Consider the following 26,617-nt stretch of genomic DNA (forward strand, 5'->3'; position numbering starts at 1 on the left):
ACTAACTTCAGGTTAAACACAGCTCCATGCAAGAATTCAAGAAAAAAAAGTCGGTCTCTCAGAATTTAGGAAAAAGTAGGATTAGAGATGCCTGGTAACCTTAACATGGTCCCTCTGGGTGTTATAAAACAAACTTTGATTGTGTAGATTTATGTGGCCCAGGGGCTTTTCTAACTTGAGCCAAACTAATGCGTAGCTCAGGACAGGAGCCAGTGTGGCATGTGCCTCAGCTTCCCCTCTCTGGGCACCCAACATCCTTTGTTTACACAAGAGATGTGAGGCCTGTTTGGCTACTGTTCTACATGTGGAACCATTCTCCACCTTGCCCATGGCATTCCCCGTAGCTTATAAGGGGAGGTTTTCTCTCAGAGTGCACTTTCACAGGCATTAGACAGCAAACTGATGGTTGGACCCAATGATCCTAGAGGTCTTTTCCAACCGAATGATTCCATGGTTCTGTGAAGTACAGAAAGCAGGAATAGGGTATTATAATTCCTCTTCTGTCTACCATGTAAGCAATACAGCCTGTAATTAAATCACAGTGCAAACCTAACATTTTGGGAGAGCTGTAGCTTACAGTCCCGGTAACTGAAGGACAACTCTGCATTTACCCATCCCTTCTCAAACACATCAGCAACCAAGAGAAAACTTCCTCAAGGAAGGCACATGCTTCTGAGATATGTAATTCTCCATTGCCACTCCCTAGGTTGGGAAGATGGGAGCTATGAATTTGTGTCTAAGGCAGCACTATTTCTTGTTTCCATCTCCAGTTTGTAGCAACACTTTGGTTCACAAAGCCTTCCTCACACATTTCTTAACCTTTTAAAGAGAGTAACAGTGGAGGATGATGGTTGTCTGGCACGTAATACCTTCTATGAGAAATCAAGTGGCGCATACCACATGGCAAGATTCTCTGGAATCACACATTTGCCCTCAAAATGTGAGGATAATTGCATCCTTGTGTGTTGAGATACCATAGCAGTCATGAAAAGAGATAATGATGGTGATGATTTTGCAAGGGCCTCCAAGATTCTTAGCACATAACGGGGGATGGAGTAACTTTTTCTATTACTTTTTGTAGCTATTTCTTAAAAAAGCAGAAGGCACAGTTCTTCAAAGTGACAGAACAGCTGCTTGATTTTCACAACAACAAAGCATAGGCTTAATGCTAAACGCACGCTGAAGTGCATAGCTCTGTCAAGATGATGAGCTAAGTTGGAGTCTGATATTTTCTCCAAAATGTATGTAAATTAGAAGATCTGTAAGATGTGATCTCTGCAGGCCACTAACTAAATCAGCTGAATGCCACTTCATGGATGTGTGCTCTGAAGTAGACAGTGCCTGTAATGTCCATCTATACAAACAGCTCCCTTCTCTTTCCTGAATGAAAGGCGAAGCTTATTCCAACTTACACAGTGATGCCAGTAGAAGTGTTGAGTGTCTGAAATGGGTCTGTGTTACTGGCTGTGTCTCTGATTTTCTTCTAAATCAGTTGTCATGAAAAGAATTTACCTTTATGAACAAGACCAAATGAAAATATGCAATTGTGCTTTGTGAGTGTCATGGGTTAGCAAACCACTACAGTGAGTGAGATTGAAAATGAAGCCCAGAATAACCAAGGACTGAGTGCAATGGTCTGAAAAAAATTGGTGCTTAGTATTTAGTTTTTGGGGATATGCTGGTAGTGGTGAAAGAGCTGGATGTATAGACTTGTTTTAATATGCTAAATTATAATTTCCCAGCAAGGAGCAAAATTTGGCAGGATTTGTTGTTGTTTCTGTGATAATGTTCATTGCCAGAAGTCCAGTTTGATCAGGAACTTTATACACACACTACCATACCAGACTGATTAGGGTTATATACATTTTTCTTTTTTAGCTTTACTTAATGGATTTCTAATTCTCTTGATATCTAAAGTGAGAAGAATTTCTCTGAAGCTGAAGAGCTGCTTTACTGCAGAGAAAATTCTGCTCTTGTCTCTATAGGAAGAAGAGGCCCCCTGTGCAGGCGTAACATGGTGATGGGCCAGGGAAGCTCAGATGGTGGGGTAGGAGGTTTGCACCATCTGATAGAGAGCTCAGCTCCTTGGGGCTCCTGGCAGGAGGCTTTGAAGGGGTGGAGGAATGCTGCTGGGTTCAGTGGCCATAACTGAGCTGCTCCAGAGCTTGGCAGAAGGAACTGCTTACGCTCCACACGTCTCCAGCAGCCACCCGTGGTGCTGACAGAGGCTGCTGGCACTGTAGCCAGCAGGATTGGCTGTGGCATCCTGGCAGCCTTTGGCTGGAGGTGGAGGCTTCTTGGCAGGGCTCAGTAGGATGGCTCTTCATGGGATCCAGGGTTCCACCCTCTCCAAATCCCATGATGCTCTTCAGTGGAAGGATGAATGATCCATCCGCAGGGAATGGAGAGGGGTTAGGTGACAAGGACGGGGCTGTTAATGTCCCATCCGGATGTGTGTGTGACAGGGGTCATGCAAGTTGCACGAGAAGTCTGGTTCAGGTAAGGCATCATTAGATCACGCTGCTACCACAGTGTGAAACAGGCTCTTGACTACCATGAAACAGAATTCTTGTAAAGGTTTAGCATCTAAACCCAGTATTACAATGGTATCCAAGTGAGTAAATGTAGGACTGTAGCTAGCATGAAGGCTTACCTACATTGAACTAATTACAGGATCAATATTAAAACATGAATCACAGCTTTGTGTGATTTGTATCAAGAGCAACAGAAATAAATCAAGCAGCATGGTGTATTTCATTTTATAAATGCTGGGAAAATGCATACTAATCTCCATGTGAAGCAGCAGCAGTAATTGCCAACATTTCGTAGGAGGAGAAAACTGGGACTGAGGATTAATGCTCCTTACCCAGAGCTGCAAAAGCACTTGGTCATAAGAGGCATTATTCTCAAGTACTCTTTTTTTTTTTTTTTATTAAAATCCTAGTTTTCTCCTGAAATGTACATAGCATCTGCCCATTCTGACCTTGGTAGGAGGCAGCCAGGTTGGGAGACTTTCCTTTTCTGCCTACACCACGGGGGTGCACACCCTCTTGGTGCCTGGTTGTATACAGGGGTTGTGCCTCTAGGTTGGCAGTTCTGCTCATTTATTTGTCTTTGTACTCACACAGTTTCCATTACTTTCATTTCATTTATTTGCCTTTAACTGTCTATATTATGGTGGCTTCTGCCACCCAGTCCTGGGCAACATCCCAGGTGGCACCTCCTGCTGGAAAACCCTACCCTGGGAGTTCTTCCTGCGTAAGTTTTCCAGACACTGGTGTGGAGGCAAAAAAAAAAATCATCTAATTTAATTTGCTTAACTTTTCACTGAGTCACGTGCTCCAGGCACCTTCAGCCTGAAGGACAGACCAGCCTTCCAGGCAGTGTTGCTTGAAGACCTCAAGAAGCTTCATGAGAATTTCTGAAGCTCACCATGTCAGTGCAGAGGGCTTAACATTGACTCTCAAACCTAGTCCCAGCATGACTGGGGTCTTACTGTCCAGCAGTGTCCGATCCTGACCTCAGCCTCACAAAAATTCAGGATTGTATTTGCACTGTTGTCGGAAGCACTCCCAGAATGGGGATGCTTCCTTGTGAGACTAAAAGGTGGTAGCGAACACTTTGTGCTCAGAGCATCCGAGGGGGATGTCAGGTAACAGAGGATGGCATTTAGAAAAGTGGGCATTATTTAATAATGCTAATGACACCATTAGGGTCCCAGTTATCTGGTCCCCTCTGAGCAGGGCTGCTTGGTGGAAGGGTTTTGCACATGTATTTTTGGACTTCTGTGCTTGTATCAAGCAGCTTCTAATTGCATAAACAAGAGTTATGACATGGCTAAACAAGAGTTAATGAAAGGGAATATAAGGTACTAATTTTTCAGACTGAAAAGGAAGGATTGGGGTGGAGGGATGTCCTAAAGCAATGCCATTTTATCTAATGCCACCTACGTGAAATGTATCCAGAAAGCATTGATTTTTCCTTTGGAAGTTGTACTTCATTCACTTCATTTACCTAATTATTCTTAAAGGCAGAGGTTTAATGAAATTACTTTGGATAATAAACCATTGGGATTTGCCATCTGTGGAATGCCTGGGTTAACTGGCTGGAACTGAGAAAGAACCTCTGTCCTGCTTCTGTGACTCCTTTGTCATCATTCACAGCAGTGTGATTGGCACTGACTTGCAACCTGGATTGCTCACGTGGGTCCATAAATCATGCTGTTCCTGTCTTCAGTGCCTCACCAGTTGACCAAGAATGCCTCCCAAACTCCTCTTCCACCCACTTCCTCTGCTGGGCACAGCACTGGAAACCGCTCATGCATTCCTGCCACTGGAAGCTCCTCTCAGGACTGCTGGGAAGGGAGGGCTTGCTGGGCCTCAGGACTTCCAGGTGGAGAGCAGTTACCACAGCCTAAAGGCAGCCTTCAACTTGAGTTATTGTGGGACTAAATTAATAATTTCTTGTAGATGAGGCAGATTTATGTACAGCCAGGTAATGACTTTGAGCTCTTTCTCTGCACATTCCATGGGGCAGCGACACTGCAGATCGTTTCGTCACTAATCCTAATCACTTCCAAAATTGTCATGCTTTCATTATGCTTTGTGAATGTTCCTTTAGGCAAATAACTCCACCATACTGGAAGATCTAGTGCACTGGGATGCATTAGATTCATAAAGGTTTTGATGAAAATGTTAATTTGATGGGCAACATCACCTATTCTTCTTAGTGCAAACCAAAAGACCAAAAAGGCTTTTAAACTCAAAAGCACATCAGAGTATAGATCAAAACAGCTTTTTAGAGCAGAGAGAGCAAAAAGCTTGGGATTTAACAGCAGGCAAAGAGAGCCTGTCTCTGCTCTCTGGCCCAGAGATGAGCTGCCAGGGCACAGATTACTCCCCTGCAGCTCAGCTGCCTCACCTCCTAACCAAGACTGCCGTGTCCAGGCCATCCAGATGGTCCAGGGTGGGCAAACCCTTGAACCATGCCCAGGGACTGTCTAGGAGAGGGCTGCATGGCACCAGCCACAGGGATGGATGTGGCAGACCAGTGCTCAGGTGCAGGGATGAGTTTGGCCAACCTGATCAATCTATGGAGTAGCTTTGGACTTGGAACACTTTCAGCAGAAAAAGGCTGGCTTATGAATGCCCTTAATCAGGTAAACTTCATCACGTGGATTCAGTATTTAACCCATTTTATTATGACTGCACAGTATATGCCATATCAGTGGTCAAGTAACCTTTCAACCACTACCTTGGAAGAAAGCAGGGCAGGACAAACCTTTCCAATTACCCCAAGTCTTGCTATGGTCTTGGATCATTTTGATCTGAAAAACTCCATCCTGTCAGCCATCTGAGAGCATGGGGGTAAGAACAAACAGATCATGAAGGGTGTTTGATGTAGTTGCTAAATATTATGAAACCTGTGGGGTCACAGTTACAAGAGGTGAAGCATAATCAAGGTCTGTTTTAATCACAGCACTCAAATATGGTGTAATAAGCAACCTTTTAAATCTCTGTTAGGGTTTTCATTATGTTTTTAATGAAATACTGATTAGCCTGTGCTAATTGACATGAACCCTGAGCAGACAGCAGCAAATGAAAACAATCTGGCAACTGGTTGCTACCTTTTGTTGGTTCTGTCCAGCCCTTCCTTACTGCAGGCTGGTGGGATGCCAGGGATGGAGTGAGGTGGTGGCAGTATTATAGGGTCTGTTTCATGGATTTCACTATTTAAAGTGTCTGTTATCTTCTTACTTTCTTCCTCTTCTAATTCCACATTAATTGAGTTCATTTCTTAGACCTGCTTTACTCACATTTCTGTTTGCTGACTTCTCTGGGCAAGCAGTGGCTTTAGGCAGCCAAGTAAAATAGACTTGTCCTCAAGTCAACCGTTGGTGAATAGATTTTGTATGTGGCTTGGTGGGTTTTCATGAAAACTTTTCAAGCTCAGCTCCTGTTTGCTCTCTGCTTGCTTCCAGGAACAGGATTTCGTACAAGCAAAACATTTTTGTTTATAATCAGTATATTGTATTCATGGTATGTCTGTCACTGAAATGCTAGTACTAGATGTAATACTTTTATCTGAGGGTAGGTGCCTGACAGCTTTAGCAAGATTGACCTTTCAATTGGACTTCTAGTCCTTAGGATTGCCTGGCAATTAAGTGCTTCCTTTGATTTTAAATGAAGATTTTCATCCTAGGCACATAAGCCCAAGTTTAATCTTGAATCATCTTAACCTGACTTTCAGAAAATCAGGTTAAAAGCCCAGAGCCAGCTGAAAATTAAGCTACTTTAATTTATCTAAAGTTGATTTTTGATTGCTTGTTACCCACTTTAAAATACATAGGCCATTATCTCTTGCAGTGTAAACACTGTGGAAAATGTCACATTTAATAAAAACCATGACCTCATTCTCAGCTTCATTTTAAATGAGTTTCATTATTTTACTCAATATATTATTTATTCATGTATTCAAATATATTTATTCAGTGAAGGCAGAGATATTTTGATTAATTCAAAGACTAAATGCTCTGTACTTCTCATGCAAATTGGTGCGGGAAAAAAAGGAAAAAAGAAGTAAAACTGTCTTTGTACTCTGAGGCCTAAATGCATCATCAGAATGTAGCAAATGCTGTTGGTGCACAGTCAAGTGAGGAGTCATGTTATCATGAATCTCTCTCCATGGCTTTTATTATCGTAGCAAAAATAAAATTCAGCACATGGGTTATATATCTGTTCAGTCCTTATTTACAGACCCCATTTAGATGGGGAGTAAATGGTCAGATGAGCCTTGCCAGTTACACAGGTATTGCAGGATGACTCCAATATTTCTTTGCTATTATTTCTATAATCTACCAACTTTGCCTTTCTCAATTGAAATTTAATAATTAAGGAAAAAAAAACCCACAAAACATCCTCCAAAGCAAGAGAAGTGGGATTTTCAAAGAGTACTCACCATTATAATAATTAATTCCCCACTGAAGTGGGGAGTTAATCTCATTGACATGACTTTGGTGGGGGCAGAGCTCAGGCCAGCACTCAGCACTATTAACACGCAGAGCAGTGATGTGTGGTAAAGTTTGCACAGCTTGAAAGTATGTCCAGGCTGTGGGAATTTCAGCAGGGTAAAACCTTAAAGGGCCTGTTATTTTCAACTAAAATCACTTGTAGAATTTTCATAGACTTAATTCAACTTCGGAAAAAAGCCTGGTGAATTTTGTTACTTTTGGTTTTCATACTTATTTGTGGCAATATGTGTACTTTTTAAAGCACAAGTCTTGCGAGGAGCAGCTGAGGGAGCTGGGGTTGTTTAGCCTGGAGAAAAGGAGGCACACAGGGAACCTTCTTGTTCTCCACAAGCACCTGACAGGAGGTTGCAGGCAGGTGGGGGTTAGTCTCTTCTCCCAGTCACAGGACAAGAGAAAATGACCTCAAGTTGTGCCAGGTGAGTTTTAGATTGGATATTAGGAAAAATGTCTTTACTGAAAGGGTTGTCAAGCATTGGAATAGTCTGCTTGGAAAAGTGGCGGAGTTGCCACCCCTAAAGGAGTTTAAAAGACATGACCAGCCTCAGCTAGGTCTGGTGATGTAGGTGATGATGATGAGGGTATAGCAACCATGGGCTCTTCTCCAGCTCATGCACAATCAATCCAGGGTCAAGGTCTGGATGCCCAGGGGTCAGGAAACCTTATTCTGCATCACCCAGATCCTGCTGTTTCCCCTGTCTATTCTGTGGTTCTCGACAGGAAGGGAAAGCTGGCATCACACTGCAGAGTAATTTTGTTATGTGATTCCCCATCTGCTGGGCCTGCCAAACAAACAAACATATCATGTCTGAGAGATGAACATGGAATGCTTCCATATGGCCTGCTGTAATACAGGTTATTATTCATAGAATCATAGAATGACAGAATGGTTTGGGTTGGAAGGGACCTTGAAGATCACCGAGTTCCACCCCCCTGCCATGGGCAGGGACACCTTCCACTGGTTGCCCAATGTCCCACCCAACCTGGACTTGAACACTTCAGGGATGGGGCATAATCCTGTCTCTGGTGTGAGTCCCAGTTGTGTGCTGGGCTGCCTGCCTGAAAGGCTGGAATTTTTAATCTGATCCTCTTTGTAGATATGGCTGGAAAAGGGTCCAAGGTAGTGGAAACCCAGTGCCTCTTTGCTATGCAGGGACTGACAGTGGCATGGGCCAGGTGTTTTCCTGAGCACCATCCAGAAAACAGCCTTTCCAACTGCAGGGTGAGAATTTCGCTCTCAGGTCTCTGTACCCATCTTTCTCTCTCATATTGTGTTCGGTCCCCAAGAGGGAATTTCATTGACATTAACTGATCCTCTGTGCCTTATGGATCTGAAAGCAGAAATTCTGTGCTGAGATTGCCAGAGTCTGTGCATACAAAAAAAAGTCATCCTGCTGCAGCCCTGTACAAATCACTGGTAGAAACAGGAAGGTTTTTGTTCTGGTTCTCCATAGATCAGCCTTAAGCACCAGGTCAGGGGTTCCCACATCTTTGCATGCACCACCAGGCAATATTCTGTCTTGTAGCAATTGTGTACAACATAGAAATTGATGGGATTATGTAACACGGAAGTTTCCATCAGAGGCACCTGTTCCTCTTACCTATGATAAAGTCTCCCCAGCCACATGTCTGTGCAGTGGTTCATCTGAACCATGAAGTGTAAAGCCACTGATCTTTTTGATCAAGGTCTAAATTAGAATATTGAAATAAGAGCATTCCTCTTTCACTTAGAATGTCTGTATTTCTCTATTGCATTAACAGGATTCTGCATTACTAATTTTTAACCTATGAAGCACAACAAGGCAGTAGCTGTTTGTGCATCTAATAATAGTTATGCTATATCAATAAGTTGAGGATATCCATCTGTCTACGGAAGCATGCCCTTCACATGGGATTTGCCCAAAATAAAAACTTGCTGTTCCAAAAATCTGGTCACAGAAATTGGAATGTTACTCAGAGCATGAGATACTGCCTTGGCATGAACCTCCCACTGGCTCCTGGTGTCTGCAGAGGCAGAGAAAATGACCTGCAAGGTTGGGAAAATGTCTTCAGGTCAGAACTTACCAATTGTTGATGTCTTAATTATGTTCTTCAAAGTGAGAGCTCTTAAAACAAACACCAGCACTGGAGAAGGCACCTGCAGAGCGCTGTCAGTCTGTTGATCTAGACATCAGATTCTTCTCATCTGTTTGCAGTTCTCAGTCACATCATTGTGTAAACTTTCAGGACTGGACACATGCTTAGGATGTCAAAATACTTGCCTTTGTCTTATTTTTTCAATTTCTTCTGTGTGAAAACTTGGCTGTGAAACTTAATAATAAAACCCATGGGCAGCTCTCCTAATAATATAAATCTCCCTTGTGTCAGTGGGTCATTTGCTGAGCCCTTGGCAGGATGTGTTGCATCTTGCAAGAATTCTCATAACTTTCTCAGGTAGATATTTTCATAACTACTGGACAATTTCCATCATTTGAGACTGATGAAACAGAGCAGCTCTGTAGAGGCATAGAGTCTGGAAACACTTGTAGATTTTTTGTTTTGTGGGGTTTTCTTTACAAAAAGCTTTTGTGCGTTCCCTCATTATACAAAGTGGTGCTTTCCTGTGAAATTGCTGTTGATGCTCTACCCTAAGGCATTTGAAAGAAAACCTCTTACACCTGCCCTTGTAATGACAGGAACATTGCCATAAAGAGGCAAAGCATGTTAATGTTATTTGTCTATATTCCCACTGTTTCTCATTGTCTTTGCCTTTAATTTGAGTCTGCTCAGTTTCTCCATTATTTTTACTATTTATTGGAACAACATTTACTGGTCTCAGCTAGCAATCAGCCCTTCATGGTTCTGGACATTGCACAAGCGCAGTGGAGGAAATTCTGAATTCCTCGAAGTCTCTGACAAGCTTGACATTAGTTTTCATAAGGCACATGATCCAAGCCACAGTCTTCTTGCAGTGCAATGTGGATGTGGTAGAAACTTGGGCTGTGCTTAATTCCAGCCTTGTCAATGGCACATTTTTCATTGAGCAGTGAACTCAATGAGAAAATTGAAAATTGATGCAGAAAGGGAGACATTGGACAAGAAACTGTGAAAGCTTTATTTTGATTATCTTTTTTCTTTGGTAGATTTACTACTTGCAGATTTACTACTGACGTTGATGACAGGAGACTAGGACACTGTTGAGTCAGTCTGTTGTCAGTCTGTTGGCTCTGCCACAGACTCACCATGTCAAAATGACCAGGTTTCACATTTATTGGGCAGTGATAACGTTTGCATGCTTCACAGTGGGCCTGAGAGCTTGTGGGTCTGGGGACTGGCCATGCTCCTACACAGACAAAAGCTGTCTGCTTGTTCACAAGTGTTCCCAGTGAAAGGCTGCTGCTTTGTGTGACAGATGGGTTTGGGCTAATCATGTTTTTATTGGTGTTCACCTATTCAGTGTGCAGCAGTGAGAGCACTGCTGAGTGCTCTTCCTTAATCTCTAAGTAAAGCATATGTTTTCTCTATCTGCAGGTCTTGCTAAGTTAAATATAAAAGATAGGTTGTTGTGAGTAGAGGTACATTGTCTAGACTCAGACTTACGGCCACTGAGCCTGGGAATAATCTGTGTTTTCTCTGCTTTGTTGAGCCACAGAGGGAGCAATGCCTGATGACCACAACTAGAACTAGTTGAGTAGTTTCTTTTTTGGTTTTAATCACTTGCCATTTAAATGTCTAGAAGAGGCACTGATTTACAAGTTCTTTCAAACTTCACACAAGGTTCAGGAAGGTCATGAGTGCACAGAAGGCAGGGCCATTAGAAAAAGTAAAATGAGGGTGTCAGCGCATGCATTTTAAAAATACATCCATAAACTTCTCATCCAAAATTGTATTTGTTATTCTTCACAGTAGCTGTATAGCTGTGAGCTGCCTATCAAATGACTCAGGCATCCTTGAACGTAAAATTTTGTGGTGTAAATAACACCCAAAGGTGCTAGAGAACCTTTTTAATCATCCCACCTCTGCCCAACCTGTCTGATTCCAGATGCAGAGCTTTTTAAATCTCCATGAAGTCATATGTTACATCCCTAGCTGCATCCCCACAATTTCACATATCCACACATTCTGTTAACTTTGTTAATTTGGCAGCCAACCTGTCAGATTGGCCAGTTCTGGGAAACCAGATGGTTAGAAATGCTCAAGGGTCCGTGAGTCACAAAACACCAGGTTTTCCACAGACACATCCATGAGTTTGGCTCTTCCACTGTGGCCGAGCTCAGTGGATGGATCACTGCCACTGCCTCTCCCAGCTCTGTCCCTGCTCTCCAGGTGGTTGGGTGACCTTGGGCAGGTGAAGAGACCTATCTCTACTCCATTCCGATGGCACGACAGGGAGAACTGGGCTCCTCTGTGGGCTTCTTGTCTGCCTTGGCTCCTGGAAAGGGATAGCTCAGAACCCTTCTCCAGCTGCACGTCTTGCTCCCACTGATGGTGGCACTGGACAAGAGCATTCACGAGTCAACACCATAAAAAATTGCCAGGAGCTAGACACAGTCTGTGGATTTTCTATAAAAAAGTAATTATAGACTTTATTGCAGAGTGCCAAATCCATTTTTCCCTCTTCTGGGAGCTATTCAATAAACTTTATGTTCTGAGGTAGAGCAAAACTGTCCTAGTTTAATGCAGTGTTTTATGCGTCTTCCCTGCACTCTAACACCTGATTGTTGCTAATAGTCCAGTGTGGATTTTCTTTTTCTTTCTAAATTACATTAATAGGTCTGAAATGCCCTGTGACTTGGCATTTCCCTCTGGACACTCACCCTTTCTTGCCCAGGAAAAAGCCAGTATCTCGAGGAGCAGTTGCCTGTATTCAGGTGATTAGCATCTATGTTTATACTCCTTTCACAGAACCATCAGGCTTTGTTAGTGCAAGGTCTTGGGCATAAACCAGAACAAACCATGCCTGGAAATTAAAAACAACCCTACTGAAAATGAAAACCCCATCCAAGAAATGCACGTACAGAGCAACAAACTCAGAACTGAGGTTGTCACAGTGGTTTTCATTCAGCCTTTCTTCACTGACACATTTCCACATTCATGACCTTCTGGCCACGGGTATATTTAATGCAGGGGGAAAAGAAGAAACAAACTTCAGCAGAATATCAAAAGAAATGCTTCTCAACAGAGAGGTGCACCAGGATTATAAAATGCTTTCCTCCCCTAAAGCAAATGTCCTTCAAAAACAAGACTAGGTGGTGCATTGAATATGGCACACTATGATACTCCACAGCAGGAAGTGAAAACATCTTTTCTAGCTCACAGCTGTGATGGGGGAAAATTTTCAAAGGCTTTAAGAAGCCACTGGTGCAGTAAATCCCATATGCACTTTCAAAAATAATCATCTCCATAACACTGCAGGTGACACTCCCCAACACCCCACGCCAGGATTTGGGATGCACATCCTCTACTGAGCAGAGAAGCTGGGCAACTTCTGGCAGGAACCCTTCAGTCCTATAGAATCTCTGTGTAACATGGTGTGAGCTATGGGATTTCTTTTGGGGGTGATAGTGATACATCTCTTAACAACATCAGAAATTCCCAAAGAGTCAAATTTTCAAAGCACTTGGAAATCAAGAGGAAATTTTTATTAACTTCAATAGCTTTTGAACTGGGCCTGTATGTGGGGGGTTTTGTTTTGACATTGCCTGAGACAGGGAGGAATTGGTTTTTTGATAGTGCAGCACCAGACTGCAGGCTCTGCATCTGTGTTTTTTTTAATTCAGAACAACTCTGCTTTTATTAGATTTGTGTTATCTCTTTTTTACTACAGTCTTTTTCGCATTTCATAAATATTAATTCCCCAATCTCTTTTGTTTAGCAGTTTTAATCTATCACAGGCTTTTCCGTTTCCCTTTCCTCTCCTTTCCCAGAGAGATGTCATCCTCTGCCAAAAAGCAAAGAGCTTCTCCAAGGAAGCTCTTCAGCCCAGAGATGTAGGAGTAGAATTTTTGCTACGTATCATTTTTGTTTTGTTCTCTTTGTTCCTTCCCCTTCGCTTTCTAACACCAGTTCCAGGCTCTGATTTCACTTGCTTCCTTGGAGGGGACTCTAATGCTCCAGGACCGTGTTTACCAGTGTTATATTTTCTCTTGTCATCCATGGACAGGCATTTTAGACCGTTCATTCATCTTTGCACTGATGTGGTGGTACCAGGCTGCTTTAGCAGATGCCATTCAAACCCAGAGGGCTGTTCCCAGGCAGGCTGTGGTTTTGTTACTATTTGGAGGTTTTTTAATGGATTGCTCAGGCTGCTTGTTTTCCTTCATGTTTTCTTTCACCTTCTCTGCTGTGTTTCTAGTTATTTTTAGTGCCGATGAGTAAGTTGTGGTAGGCTGAAACAGGTAGGCAGAGTTGTAGTACTTCATTTAAGCTGTACCCACTAACCAGCTTATTGATGCTGCTTCTCCAAATCAGGTTGGTTTGGCTTAATACTGTCCACCTATTCCAGATAAACTGTTTTCATCTCACCCTTCTCTTGTCTGCACTGAACCAGTATTTTCAAAACAAACAAAAAAAATTTCTAGCTTTTACTTTTTGCCATGAGCTTTATAGACCAGTGAACTTTATGGTTTGGTTTTTCTTTTCAGTAACATACAGGTTGATTTTCAGGGCTGTGGCAAACTCATGTTATTAAATTTAAAAACAGACCAACACATGCAACCCTTCTATTTTGTACTTCAAGTGATTTCTTTAAATCCTAGTACAACATCTTGGAGTGTTCTGACTGTACGTAACTCTGGTGACTTTCTGTGAGATCTCAGTGGCATTTAAGATAGTAATTTTGATAAACAAAAAGCTATATGTGTTACTGCAGAACATGCTACATATTTCTCAACAGGCAGTGCCAAATGTATGTTACTGATTTCTCACAGACACCAACGTGCTGTGGAAGTTAGACCCAAAGGTGAATCTCAAAATTGTTGTTCAGGGAGGAAATGACAAGGAGGGAAAGATGTAAGCCTAAACCAAGTGCTTTTGAATATCTGTAATCTGCTGATTCCAGCATTCTTTACTGCCACAGTTTCTCAATCTGAATCTTGAGTCTCTGATTTAATCCATTTACTTAACCTGTCTTCTAGAAACTTCAGGGAGGACAAATATTTGGAGATATATATCTTGTTCTGCAGTTCTCCCAGAGCAGTACCAGGAACCAGGGCTGAAGAATAAACCCCATTTCCCCTCTTAAGAAAAAGGCAAGATGACAGAAAATTGGAAGTTCTGGTAGCATTAGGTCTTGAACCCGTCAGTTGCACTTGGACAGAGAAGAGGTGTGGGAAGAGGACAAGGTTCAGCTTGTGAAGATGGTAGAAGAATGCAGCAACACTGGACTGGTTCTTTGTGGCTGGCTTCTCACATCTGGAAAGTGGGGATGATGCTTTAAAGTTTGCAGATTGAAAAAATATCAGATAAGTACTGAGTGTTTTTATCCCAGACCTCAATCTGCAATAGTGGCTCGATGCCGCTTCAGGAGGAGTTATCCATCCTGCCAGCACCTGGAGATCCCTCTGCAGTTTGTCTTAGCTTTATTTGGGAATAAGCATTTATTCCCATTGAATATGCATCTGTTGCCTTCAGTCCCTGATGAGGCTGGTCATAGCTAAAATATTCCCATGTTTTAGTGGACTCGGGTCTGCTCCACTGCCTCCCCATAGGGAGCTGAGCAATCTCAGAGTACTTCCAAAAAGCTGTACTTTGAGGCTGCAGTTGAGCCCCTGAGATTTACTGGTCTCAGCTGATCCACAAAAACTAAGTGGGGAGCGGAGGATGGGAGGGGCCCAATCCTGTCTGGAATGGGTGAAAATGGAACAAAAAATATTGTTAGACTGATGTGCAGGCTCTTCATAGCTTTGCTGGCTGTTGAGCAGTTCAGGTTTTCTCAGTTAATCTCAGCAAGTGTTTTCTTCTCCTGGAAATAGTCTGAGTGAACCAGCAGTTTGTCCCTGCTCAGGTGGTCCTTCTCTCTCCAGAGCTGCAGACAAGAGGACATGAATCATGAAAAGCAAAACAGGAGCAGATGTTCTGCATCAGGTTTAAAGCAACAGTGTATGGTAGCTGCTTTATCTCGGTCTCTTAAGAATACGTGTGTTTTGGAGCAGCCTTCTACTCATCCTGTTTAACATTCATGTCTTTCTTTGGAAATGTTTGCATCTCCCCACTCTTCTCCCAGCCCTCCCGTGGGTTCGAAAGTTCAACTTGAGCTTCAGTGGTGTTGAGGGCAGCTCGCAAAAGGGGCTGTTAAATAAAGAGCAGTTGAGGAGAGAGAGGGAAGAGCAGGGAGAGGCACAAGTGCAAAAGAAGCTCAGGCAGGAGGAAGAGTTAAGGCTAACCTTAAAATAACTGGGATTACCTTAGACCCTGTATTGCATTAACCAGGGCTGACTGAACACAGTGGTGTTAATAAGGTGAGTTAAGGGGCCATAACCACTTCTGAAGGGCACTGGAAAGAGGGACTGAAGTTGTGGGCTTGGACTTGCAGGTGCATAAAGAGAGGTGGTGGAGAGCTGGAATGAGAGTGCCTGGGAAAGCAGAATAAATTGAGTGAAATTACAGTTTGTTCCTGGAAGCAGTGGCTCCCACGTACTGCTTTCCCCTGTGAACAAAGTTTATTTTTAAACAAACAAAGTCAGAGATAAAGTTAGGTCATGAAGCAGGAAGCGAATGTCTCTAGAAACAGTAGGAGACGTTGGAAAGAGGCTTTGTGAGACTTCCCTGCTCGTGCTAGCTGGGATGCATATCAGTTGGAAGATACCCATGGGATGGATTGCAGGAATGGACACAGAGTTGCAGACACCAGATCAAAAGTGTTTAAGCGTGGTCCTTACAAATGGGCCTTCGTGCAGTGACCTGCTCCAGCTAGGATCAACCATCAGAAGGGATTTAGAAACAACAGGATAAGCAGACTTTCACAAAATCAGTTTTATATTTGAAATGCAAAAGAAAGAGGGTTGAAAGCAGTTGGATGTCATTGTTAATCCCTAGGTCAGCTATGCTGATATATCTCATAAAAGGCTACGTTCAAAGAGCAAAATCCACTGTTAATTATCAGCGTGTTTGTGGAGGCATTTGTGCCATGGAAGCACCTCCATGAGCTGAAGGGCACGGAGCACTTGGCAGCTCTCCCTGCCTTGAGAAGACAGGTCCTGAAGCAGGCAACGCTGTGGGGTGGAGGAGAAACCTTTAACTCTTCATTCATGGATCCAGTGGGTGGAAGCTTCTGCAGAGACAGTCTAAAATGACAGCTCTCATAGCAAGAAACTGTAATTTAGGTTTACTTCTTCTGTCAGGAATATCAGCTCTTCCTGCATTGTGTGAATTTGTCACTTTTCCCTGCTCCTAAGTCCATGTCACTTGGCAGCTCTGGAGAAGGACAGCCTCTATTCAATAAGCCTGGACATCATCAACTGCCGGTGCTTCTCAGGAGCCATCGGACATCTCTTGACTGAAATCATCAGGGAGGTGGCAGTAGTTCCAGGTACTGAGTGGGCTCCATGGATGCTTCTCACATCACCCTGCTAAGGAAGATCAGCAGTAGTGTGTGTTTTCCCTCCACTGAATTTTTTCAGTCCCACCTGCTTACACATGAGAATGTGTTTCAGTGCTTCAGTACAGCCTGGGAGCACGCATGAGCCCTGGTCTGTGACCCACATAAATGTGTGTACCATCTCGGTGCTTACTGCATGGATGTGGGTAGGGATGCATATACACGTATCCATATGTATGTATAAAGAGAGATGTATGCATTCCTGCCCAGCTTATTGGCATTATTTCTTAATCAAAGAGAAAATAAGCAGCTTATGAAAGCAAAAGTCCTGGGAACTGTAACAGCCTGGTAAGGGTGGGCAAGCAGAAGTCAGTGGTAGCTGGGCTGTTGCTGGCCAAGCAATCAGCTCCCCCATAAGCACATTCCCAAGGCTGCAGTAACAACAAGCAGCACAGTGAGTGTAAACTGCCAGGCTCTGCGTTCTGCCTGAGCTGAGGGGAAGCTGCCCCTGTGAGCAGCTCCAGGCCAAGCGCTCCCTCTGCCACACGAGGAGCCCCGTGGAGGTGGAACAGGCCGGCCCTGTGTGCGGGACAGAGCCACCCTGTTCCCCACGGCACAGCAGTGGGCACGTTTCCATGGAGCACACGGGCGCTTTGCCATGGAGCACACACTCCTGGCTCTCCGAGCCCTGCAGCTGAATGCCTCGACTCACTCCTGGCTGTCAGGCCATGTCCCTCGGGCTGCGGGTTGGCACCTCTCTGCCTTGCCTCGCTGCTCAGGGAGAAGGGAGATCTTCCCGATCTTTCCATGCCCTCCAGGCTTGCCAAGGCCACGAGAGCCTGCCCGGTGCTGCAGGCATGTTAGCTCAGGGACAGCGGGGAGCTGCTCCAGGGGGCTTTGCATGCAGAGCAAGAGCTAGCTGGAAATTTAGTCCTGGAGCTCTGTTTTCTTCCGATCTTTGCTGGCATGCTCTAGCTGCAGGTGGGATAAGGCAGCTGAGAAGGGTGCAAGAGCACGGAAGAGGGAGCCAGCCCTTTCAGCAGATAGAGAGGGAACTGATGAGAGGCTGGCATGCCTTCAGCATCTGTGAAAGGAGCAGAGAGCAAGGAGACAGTGCTTGGCTGCAGCCAGAGAAGGATCCCAAAAGCCTGAGCTCAGAGGGGCCTTTTCTGCTCATTTTCTTTGGGAAGTTTAAAAAAGAATGAGCATTAAAAAAAAAAAAGGGAAAAGAAGATGATGTGCAATTTCTTTCAGGCTGTAGTTGAGGTAACAGTTTGAAAAAAAGAGCTGCCATTTAAAGAGATACTAAGAATCTGTTCTTCTATTGCAAAGCAACATTTAGTATGCAGTCCCTAAATGGATCTGTTATTAGATGAGACAGAGAACCCTTAGAAATCACAGTAAACACAGCTGTAGAGATGAGGAAAAATGAATGAGGCATCATGCTAATATTTGTACCTTCCAGTTGTCTTGAATGGCTGGCGAAAGGGACTTTTAACATTGTCCTCATGCTCTGACATAAGAAGAATTAATGTAGCAAGTCAGATGCTTGAAAATGCAACCAAGTCACCCCAGGCTTGTCAGAATTTAAAGGAGATTACCTAGGTGTATTTTCTGCTCTTTTATTGCTGTGCTGAGGACGTAGAGGAATCCAGGAGGACTGGAAGTTTCCATCAAGGGCCTGGTGGTCGGATCCACAGAATGTTGGATGTTGTCTGTGCGGAGCTGGCACAGTGGATGGAGCAAGCTGGCATCCGGGAAGAGGTGTCGGTGGCCAACAGGGAAAGCAGCCTTATGCATACATTCTTTGCTTCCCAGAGAAGCCTGTGGTGGAATCACTTGTGGTTGGCTACTGGCAGTGGGTTTGTTTTGGTGCACAAGGACTGAAACAGCAGGGGGTTTTAACAAAAACAAAATATTGAAAAAGCAAGTTATTTTCTCTCCTGTGTCATGGTTCATCTTCTGTCTTTTGTCCTGGTCCCTCTTTGGGCCCAATCCTGACAGGATCATAGTTGGGCTAAAGGACTACTTACTGCTGGCTGGCTTGGGACTGAGCATCCCTCGGGGTTGGAGTCACTGGTGTTTATGTCAATAAAGAATAAATCAGACATAGGAAGCTATTGATGAAACAGGCTTCCCATGTTAACCCAGAATCTTATTTCTGTGCTACATTCTGCAGCAGGAAGGTTTCCTGGGAAGCATGTTGTAATTAAGATTATAAATGAATGCTAGCATTTTAGTATAAGAGGCCTTTTGTCTTTTCAAGCAGGAGGTCATCTAATTCTTTTTGTAGAGCAGCAGAAAGGTGAAAAGTTTCCGGTTAACTGTAATTAAGGCCATGGAGAATGAGCAACCCTGGTTAGTCACCTTCTGTGAGCATTAGTGAGCAGCACAGCCAAACGTGCCAGAAAAAGTTACCTTAGAACAGCAATGTTTAGTCTGAGCAAAATATAACCTTACCAAGGGGAAGTAAAATAAATTCAATGTTAATTTGTAATAGTTTAGTCAAGGAGAAGAAAATCATTACCCAAAGGATTTAGGTATTTTGCCAGTCTGTGTCAGGATGAATTCATCTAGACCATTACAAGAAAAGAGAGTCATATTGAGACAGGAGATGAAATCTGTTCTTGTTTCTGACGCTGGCCTGCTGGGAGGCTGAGATTAGCTCTCTCTTCCCTTTCTCCTCTGGACCTTGGCACCATCCAGTTAGACAGAAGCAAGGCTCACAGGGCAGAGCTTACAGCAGGGTTATACTTAGCAGGCATCAGCACTCCTTCTTCCAGCCTCTTACCTTAAAAATAACAGCATGGCATTTCTTGGTGGGGGCCTGAACCTGCATCCCTGACCCACAGGAGCTAAGTTCACCTGACCTGCTCAGAGATACTGGAAGGGACATCCCACAGTGTCCCATTCCAACCAAATGCCTGCTCAGGTTAGGGAACAGGGACTCAACACACTAAACACATAATTGCGGGGTTCCCTTCTCCTTGAGGGGGTTGCTAAAGCCTATGAATTATATGTAAGGAAACCAGCTATGCAGCAACTCTCTCCTGCTTCTCCTATTTGGGTTTCAAAAGCTCTGGAGCAATATTGGTGTGTTGCACACTGAGTTAAAAATTGGAAACATATTACCCTGATTTAGCATGGGACTGAATAAATTGTATTCACTTAAAATAGCAGATATCCTGCTGAGAAGAAAATAAGTATTTCTACTCGACTGTGTGACACCTAAACTGCAACCCAGAGGTACAGGAGGAGGATTTGTGTTACTGAGAAATCCATAAACGTTGGCTTCCAGGTCAGAGCTGCTGGGGGGAGCAGGGCACATGTGTCCCAGGCAACTCCAGGCATTCAGACCTGCTGCATCACCTCCCCACGTCCTGTGCAGGGTTTCACACGGTTTCTGTCTGGAGCTCCTGGCCGGTCTCTGCCCACCCTGGAGTTTGACAGTGTTGCCTTTTCCTCAGGGAGGTTTCATTCACAGCACGAACCGGCCCCTGCCTCTATGGCAGTGTTTGCTGAAAGCCTTGCTCCTGGAGCGTGTGAAATACCAAGGCTTGTGACAGCAAGCTTAGCTTACAGAAGCCACCATCCCAGGTCTGCAAAGCTTGAAGGACCTGCAAGCCAACACCTGCCTGTGTGGTGGGATTATTTGAGTCCCTCTCCCTTCTTGGGCAGGTGGATGTTCCCAAAGCTGGACATTCCTCATTCTGTTTCAGCACACCCATATCTTACCTTTCTCTTTGGATTTATCCTGTATCTGAGTCTCTCTTGTTTAGCTCTATTACTACTTGTCCTAACCAGACTGAGTCCAAATTATTCCTTTTCTTCCTTGTGGAATTTCTTCTGTATTTTTGTATTTACGAATCTACTCTATCCTGTTTCCCCACTCCACCCAGTTTATCTCACCCCTGCAACCACAACGCCTTGCAACAGAGAAACAAATGTCAGTTTTTCCATTGTCTCCTAGATGCCAGCTATGCTTAAATGTAGTTTCTTACTCTGTTTTTTAAGGGCTACTCCCATCTCCACCCTGGCTGACTCCGTGCATCCCCAGCCCAGTGCTCCTCCTAGTGCATCATTTGCAGATGTCCATGGTATGCCTTTTCCTAACCAATTCTCAAGCCTTTCCTTGAAAATCATATCTACAGCTCCCACAGTAAAGATGTCATAGCAGAGTGCAGCAGCTACAGGTCACTTGCTTGGCTTCAAGCTTCCCAAGCCATGTGCTTGTCCCCAGGTTTGGGTTGTCCCAGTTTATGTTTCATCTATGCCTCGACTGTAACCTGGCAGTTGTGAGATAAAAAGTGGAAGCCTCTTTGACCCTGTCTGCAGTCCCTGGTGACTTGGAGACGGTTCTGCAAGCCTGGCTCTTTGCCAAGCACCTGTGGGCAACAGTAGTGTATCCTTGGGAAAGGAGGGTTAGAAGGACAGTGGTTGTGTCCCTGCATGTTACAGGTTCCATGCACAGGCAGAGAGCACGAGCTCAGCCCCAGCCATCAGACATGCACACGTCTGTCCATGTGTGTGTGTCAGAGGGGAAAGGACAGAGAGTTTTCCTTTTAAAATTAAATTCATACGATAGCCAGGCCTTTCAGCTTTTTAATGCAAACAGTGATTTATCGCTGCACTTAAAGAACGAGCCAGGAGCAAAGAGATTCATCATGTGCTGTCCTTTCGTGTCAGAGCGGCAGCAGGTGCCTGTGGCAGCAGCGCAGAGAGGTTGGGTCCCAGCACAGAGCCTCTGCCGTGGGAAGGCAGCACAGCTCCATCACCCTCACCCCACCATGGCTGCTGAGGTCCCAGCCTGGGGTTTCATCCATTTCTTCTTGCTGTGAGAGAGAAAAAAAAAAAAGGATTGACCATCTGTTCCCCTTCTCCTTCTTCCTTTCTTTGGCTGCTGGAAAGACAGTGCAAAGTGTACACGCAACATGAAGCTTGACACTCATCTTCTATAAATTAAATCCCAATAAACCCACCAACATGAAGATTGCTTGCTTTAAGCGTTCCCAGCTCAAGGCTTCTCCAGCCTTCCTGAAGGTTTCTTACCTCTTGCATGTATTGCACTTAAACTCAGTCACTTCAGTTTTGCCTGCCCTGTGTTTGTAATATTCCCTCAGAGCTTCAGAACAGCAACATGCATAGCAGCACATCCTTCACCCTCAATGTGCCCAGGCCATAGGTCTTTCTGCTTGATCTTCCTGGGGACTTCCAAATTTCCCTCTCCTTGTTCCGAGGAGACACTTTACTTTATAAGATACTTACATTTATCCTATTATCCCCAAACCCTGTGTGTGGTATGAGTCCTGATACAAATAGTTCCTAGCATGGAGAATGAGAATGGACAGGCTTCCAAAGATTTTTGGGATTATACAGGAGAAGGTGGCATTGAAAGGGAGCTGGCTCTTTTCTTCCTGGATCCGTATCTTGTTGTGTAACAAGATGTCTTGTTTTAGCCTGATTAAAAAGCTGGTTTTTATGTACAGCTGGTGTCATTTGGTGTCAGTCTCTGATTTTTCAAGATTTTGCATCATTTAGCCTCTCTGTGGTATTTTACTTTCTCTCCAAGATGAAAAGGTCAGTACCTAATGAGCTAGTTGTGAATTTTTCCCAGGAAAGTATCAGCATCTGTGGCTGCATTTGTGTCTGTTGCTAGATTTTGACTGGTCCAGTGTTGTTTTTTTCCAGCACCCAACTAGTACTTGTCTAGTACTTGGATAAAGAAGAGTGAGTGCCAAAGTCAATGCAGGTTTGAGGGGTGTCATTAATCAAATCAGTGTAGTCCCTACAGTAATGCAACTGCTGAGTTATCTCACCCTTCTCTGCTGTACCCTTCTCTGAGTGCACACAGACACAGACAGAGAAAGTTGGGGATAGGCACAGGAAGAAGGAGGGAATGTATGAAGCAATTCAGGATGTTTGGCAATAGAGCGTTGGCAGCTACTGTGTATCACCATTTTACTCTCGAGAGCTTTGATTCTTCTTTTCATAGCCCTGGTGCATTCTCTGCAATGGGGACTGAAAATTGTCTGGTTATCTTGGTTTGAAATACCAAGAAATGGGAAAAAATGCATATTTAGCCTAATCTTCTCTATAGGGCAATAAGTTCAATGTATGAAATGGAGAAAAGAGGACAGCTTTGTAATATTTTAAGAGTTTCCTTCAGAGGATATAACTTGCTTCTAAAATGTTCTCACTTAGTAAAAATGCTCCTAAGTTAATATTAGCTGTATCTTCTATTATCCAGCCACTCTGTAGAGACATTTTCATAGCAAATTCATTTTTTCCAGTTTGTCTGTCCACAAGTTGTCAGGGAAGATGTAAAGCATTTCCATCTCCAGTACACACAATGTACTTTCTCTCGACAAATATTAATTGAGTTTTGGTGTGCTTCTCATTTGAGTGCTTGAAGTTTTTGAAAAAATTAAGTCAAAAATAATATGCTATGAAATGTGAAATAAATCAAAGTCTGAAAAGCTGCAAAGCTATTGCTTTTTTAAAAATTGTTGCAGTTCAGGTCAGTTGAATAAAACGCCTTTATTGAAAACGCGATTGTTCTTTTAGATACAGTGTTTTGATTCACATAGCTACAATTATCTGACTGTCATCTGTAGAAATCTGCACAGAGTAATAATTATTTGTGATGATTTGAGAAATGCTTGGACTGTCAAGTATGAAAAATTGCTAGTTCCCCATTATTGTCTAGTGCTGAACATTTTTAAAAATACAATCTAGAACTTGGTGTATAGCACATATATACACTAAGCAGGGTAGTTATGGGTGCAAATTGTAAAAGCCAAGTCTTAAAATAGTCTAAACCATGCTTGTAACTTCAAGGCTCTCCATCAAGGTTGCAAGAATCTTATTCACACCTTTCATGTGAAAACAGGATTGGAAACATGCTTGCATGTAACCTCATGCTCAAAAAACCCCCACCCTTTTAGCATCTGGGAAAACAAAAGGAACACTGAAAAACATTTTGTATATTGAGTAACAAACACCTCCTAGGACTCATGGTGTAACTGGGGGGCTGGGGGAAGGAGAGCTGGTAATTGAGATTTCAGACAACTGAAAGGCTCTCTCGATGTCACAAAACCAGGACCATTAGTGCCACCTATAGTTAGTCTGTCTGACACTTCTCACTTTAAGACCTTTCTTTCTGTGGATTCTGAGGCTGCTGCACACACCCCTTCTGAACAAATACTATTAAGAAGAATTCGGTGGAGATGAGCTCTGATTTTAACAGTGCTGCATAGAGACAGCTGGGTGTTAGCTGGTTTTTAGTCGATGGACCACAGATGAGGGGAACTCTGCAGCAACTTGCACAGTTCTAGCATAGGACACAAACCGAACCTCCAAACACAAAGGTAACTGAAGAATTAAAGGCAGATGCAAAGTCTTTGTTAATGCAAAATTGAAGAGAAAAACCAATTTAGCAAGGAAAGGGACTGCAAACCCCGTTCACAATATTCATCTTCATTATTCCACTCTAAACTTATTTGGATAATTTTAGCCTTCAGTCTGCCATGATCAAATGTCATGTGAGCAGTCCCAGCAGAGGCTGGTTGTGAGCCTGGTTGCAGTAATATAGAACTAGCTGCAGGCAGTGCAAGAGAAATAAACAAAACCCTGCCTGGTAAATGTGGTGGCTACTTCTTTCCATGATAATTTTCTATAGTGAGGCAGAATTTAATTAATGGGCTTTTTGAGTGACACTTCAGTATTTCCATCCTTTTGTTAAAAAACTGCTTTCAGTGCAGGTACCTGTGAATTGAATTGATCTCTGTACCTAGTTTTCAGCATACTACTATATTCAGGAAAAAAAATAATTAAAAATTCCTTGTGTTTAAATCTGTACTTGCTGCTTGGCCATCAAGCTTGGAAAGGTCTTCAAAGATTACTTTATCCTGCTGTGCCTAAGTAACCAGAAGGAAATACCTCCCATCTCATTACTCTGGTTTACCTTGAATAACCTTTGCCTGTAATGAGTTGATGACTGCCAGTTGGTCAGCATATGCATTTCTGGTCAGTATGTTCTCTAGTGCTCTCCACAAAAAGCCCTCCTGCCCCGCCCTGCACACACACCCCCACCTTCCGCTGAACAGAAGAATCCACATGAGCGGAGTGTGCTGGACTTGCCTCCCTTGCTGTTACTTTGGGACTGATGGAGATGAGAAGCTTCTGGGATCAGAGTGTCCCCAGACTACTTTTTTCTTTTCCTTCTTTTAATGCCACTGAGCTTGGAAGTCTCCCGCTGCTCACGTCACTTCACTGTTCAACTTGGTTGCTGCATCAGAAAAGGAAGGACAGCTTTGATCTTGACATGCTCTTTTTCTCTGTTCCCCTTTACAACTTCTGTAGGAAAACAAAAACATGATTAAGTGCATCTATGGTGTCAGTCCTGTCAGGGAAGAACAGCTGCTTTTATCAGATGTCTTCCCAAAACCTTTAATGCCCTGATGAAGTCCAAGTCGAACAGTCAGAGGACAGACCTGAGCATTGGCTTTATCACCATCCCCACACTGCTCTCAGTGCTTAAAATCTGCACACAGGCTTAAAAGAGTCCTCTCCCAAAGCAGATTTACACCATTACTTATTGTGGTTTCTAGAACTGAGGGAGCAGCAGGGGCCTCTGGTAATGACCACAGACACAGCCATCAGTGTCCAGGCAGCAGCTGCACACTCACAACTCTGCTGTAGCCACATCTGTAACAGCTTTGGAGGAGGACAGTCCATGACCCTAACTGTTAGTCTTGCCCTTCACCATCCATGAGTTTAAAGATTTCTATCCCTTGGATCTTCTCTCTGGCTGCTTAAATTTGTGGGGTCTATTTTCCTCATTAGCTGTGAGCACATTTGCATTTTTACTCTGGCCAAGTGGACCTCTAGTTTAAACAAATGTACTTCCAGTCTCATTTAAACTTTCTGCTTCCCCAGTTCCCCTCACCAGCTTCAGGACTGAAATTATGTGGCTTAAAAGCCTTGCCTGTAACTTAGAATGAAAAGGAACCATATTATCATCAGCTAACTCACTGCTAATGCATAGTTTCAAAATACTAAATTGAAAATGCTGTTATGATTACCTTCCATGGTGCTGTAGACTCTAGGGGCCACAGAGCATGTCCTCTGTGCAATGGAGAGTTTGGTGGTTCTTTCAGGATTCCATTAAAGGTGCCTTACCTGACCTTTCACTAGAGCAGGGTGAATGTGGCCTTCCTATCAGCCACTCCTTCAGCGAGAGGGCTGTTCCCATCAAACCTTGAGGAGAGCCAGCAGGACTCTTTGTGTCTCTGGGGGAAGCAGGTAGGTCAGCTCTAACACACCAGGTGCATCAGGTGTGTTAGTCAGCTGCAGTAGAAATGGGCTTTGACACAGTTGGCATTGTTCTAAGACAGTCACAAAATTGGCCATTTTTTTTTTTTTTTTTGTTAGTAAACTGAAGTCAGTAGGACAAAATAAAAAGGAAGTTGAGCTTTCTATTTCCTACATGGCCCTTCATCCATCAGCCATACCAGATGGTGTTGTGTTTGATGGGAACAAGACAATCCCCTTTTACTCTTGCATTGCTATTTAATACGCGTTCTGTGTACCCCCAGGCAAGCCAGAACACATGCACAGCTCACCCTGGGGTGCTGCTTAGTAAATGTATACTTAGTAAATGTAGCTCACCAAACTTTTATGCCATTTCTTCATATTTTTTTCCATGTTAAAAAGAGCGAGAGGAAAGTACCACTTGAAAATGTACAAGTGTAATCTTCTAAATGAATTTAATGTAGTACAGTCTCATTTGCAATTGCAAATACTAAGGCTGCATTTTCCCCCTTACTCTAAATGTCTGAAAATCTCATTAATGTTAATGTATGGGGGAGAAGTGCTTAGCCTATTGATGGAGGAATGAAATCAGGAGCAAAGCACAGCTCTACAAAGATTCATCTGCAGATTAAGGTCTGAAGTAACCATTAGATTATCATATCTGACCTTCTATCTAATACAGACCATAGATTCTCATCCACTTAATTCTGTATTTATCCTAAGAACAGCACCAGAAAATCAAATACAGTGCATTAACATAT

General features: G+C 43.5%; 2 protein-coding genes across 6 annotated transcripts in view; one reads left to right on the forward strand and one right to left on the reverse strand.

Moving 5' to 3' along the window:
* CHST11 (carbohydrate sulfotransferase 11) overlaps positions 1-26,617 on the forward strand; it is a 180,982-nt gene that overhangs the window by 147,294 nt on the left and 7,071 nt on the right. The window lies entirely within an intron of this gene.
* SLC41A2 (solute carrier family 41 member 2) overlaps positions 23,067-26,617 on the reverse strand; it is a 65,041-nt gene continuing 61,490 nt past the window's right edge. For 3 of the 4 annotated variants that reach the window (XR_004239617.1, XR_004239616.1, XR_004239618.1), the window contains one exon: positions 24,679-24,899. Coding sequence is in view for 1 of the 4 variants with exons in the window: in XM_032105906.1 (XP_031961797.1) it covers positions 24,891-24,899 (9 nt within the window). In the remaining 3 variants the exon portion in view is untranslated. Of the gene's footprint in view, positions 24,900-26,617 lie in introns of all 4 variants that reach the window. The other variant, XM_032105906.1, reaches the window with a different exon arrangement.

This window comes from Corvus moneduloides, chromosome 4, assembly GCF_009650955.1.
Source record: "Corvus moneduloides isolate bCorMon1 chromosome 4, bCorMon1.pri, whole genome shotgun sequence".
In the NCBI taxonomy this organism is placed as follows: Eukaryota; Metazoa; Chordata; class Aves; order Passeriformes; family Corvidae; genus Corvus; species Corvus moneduloides.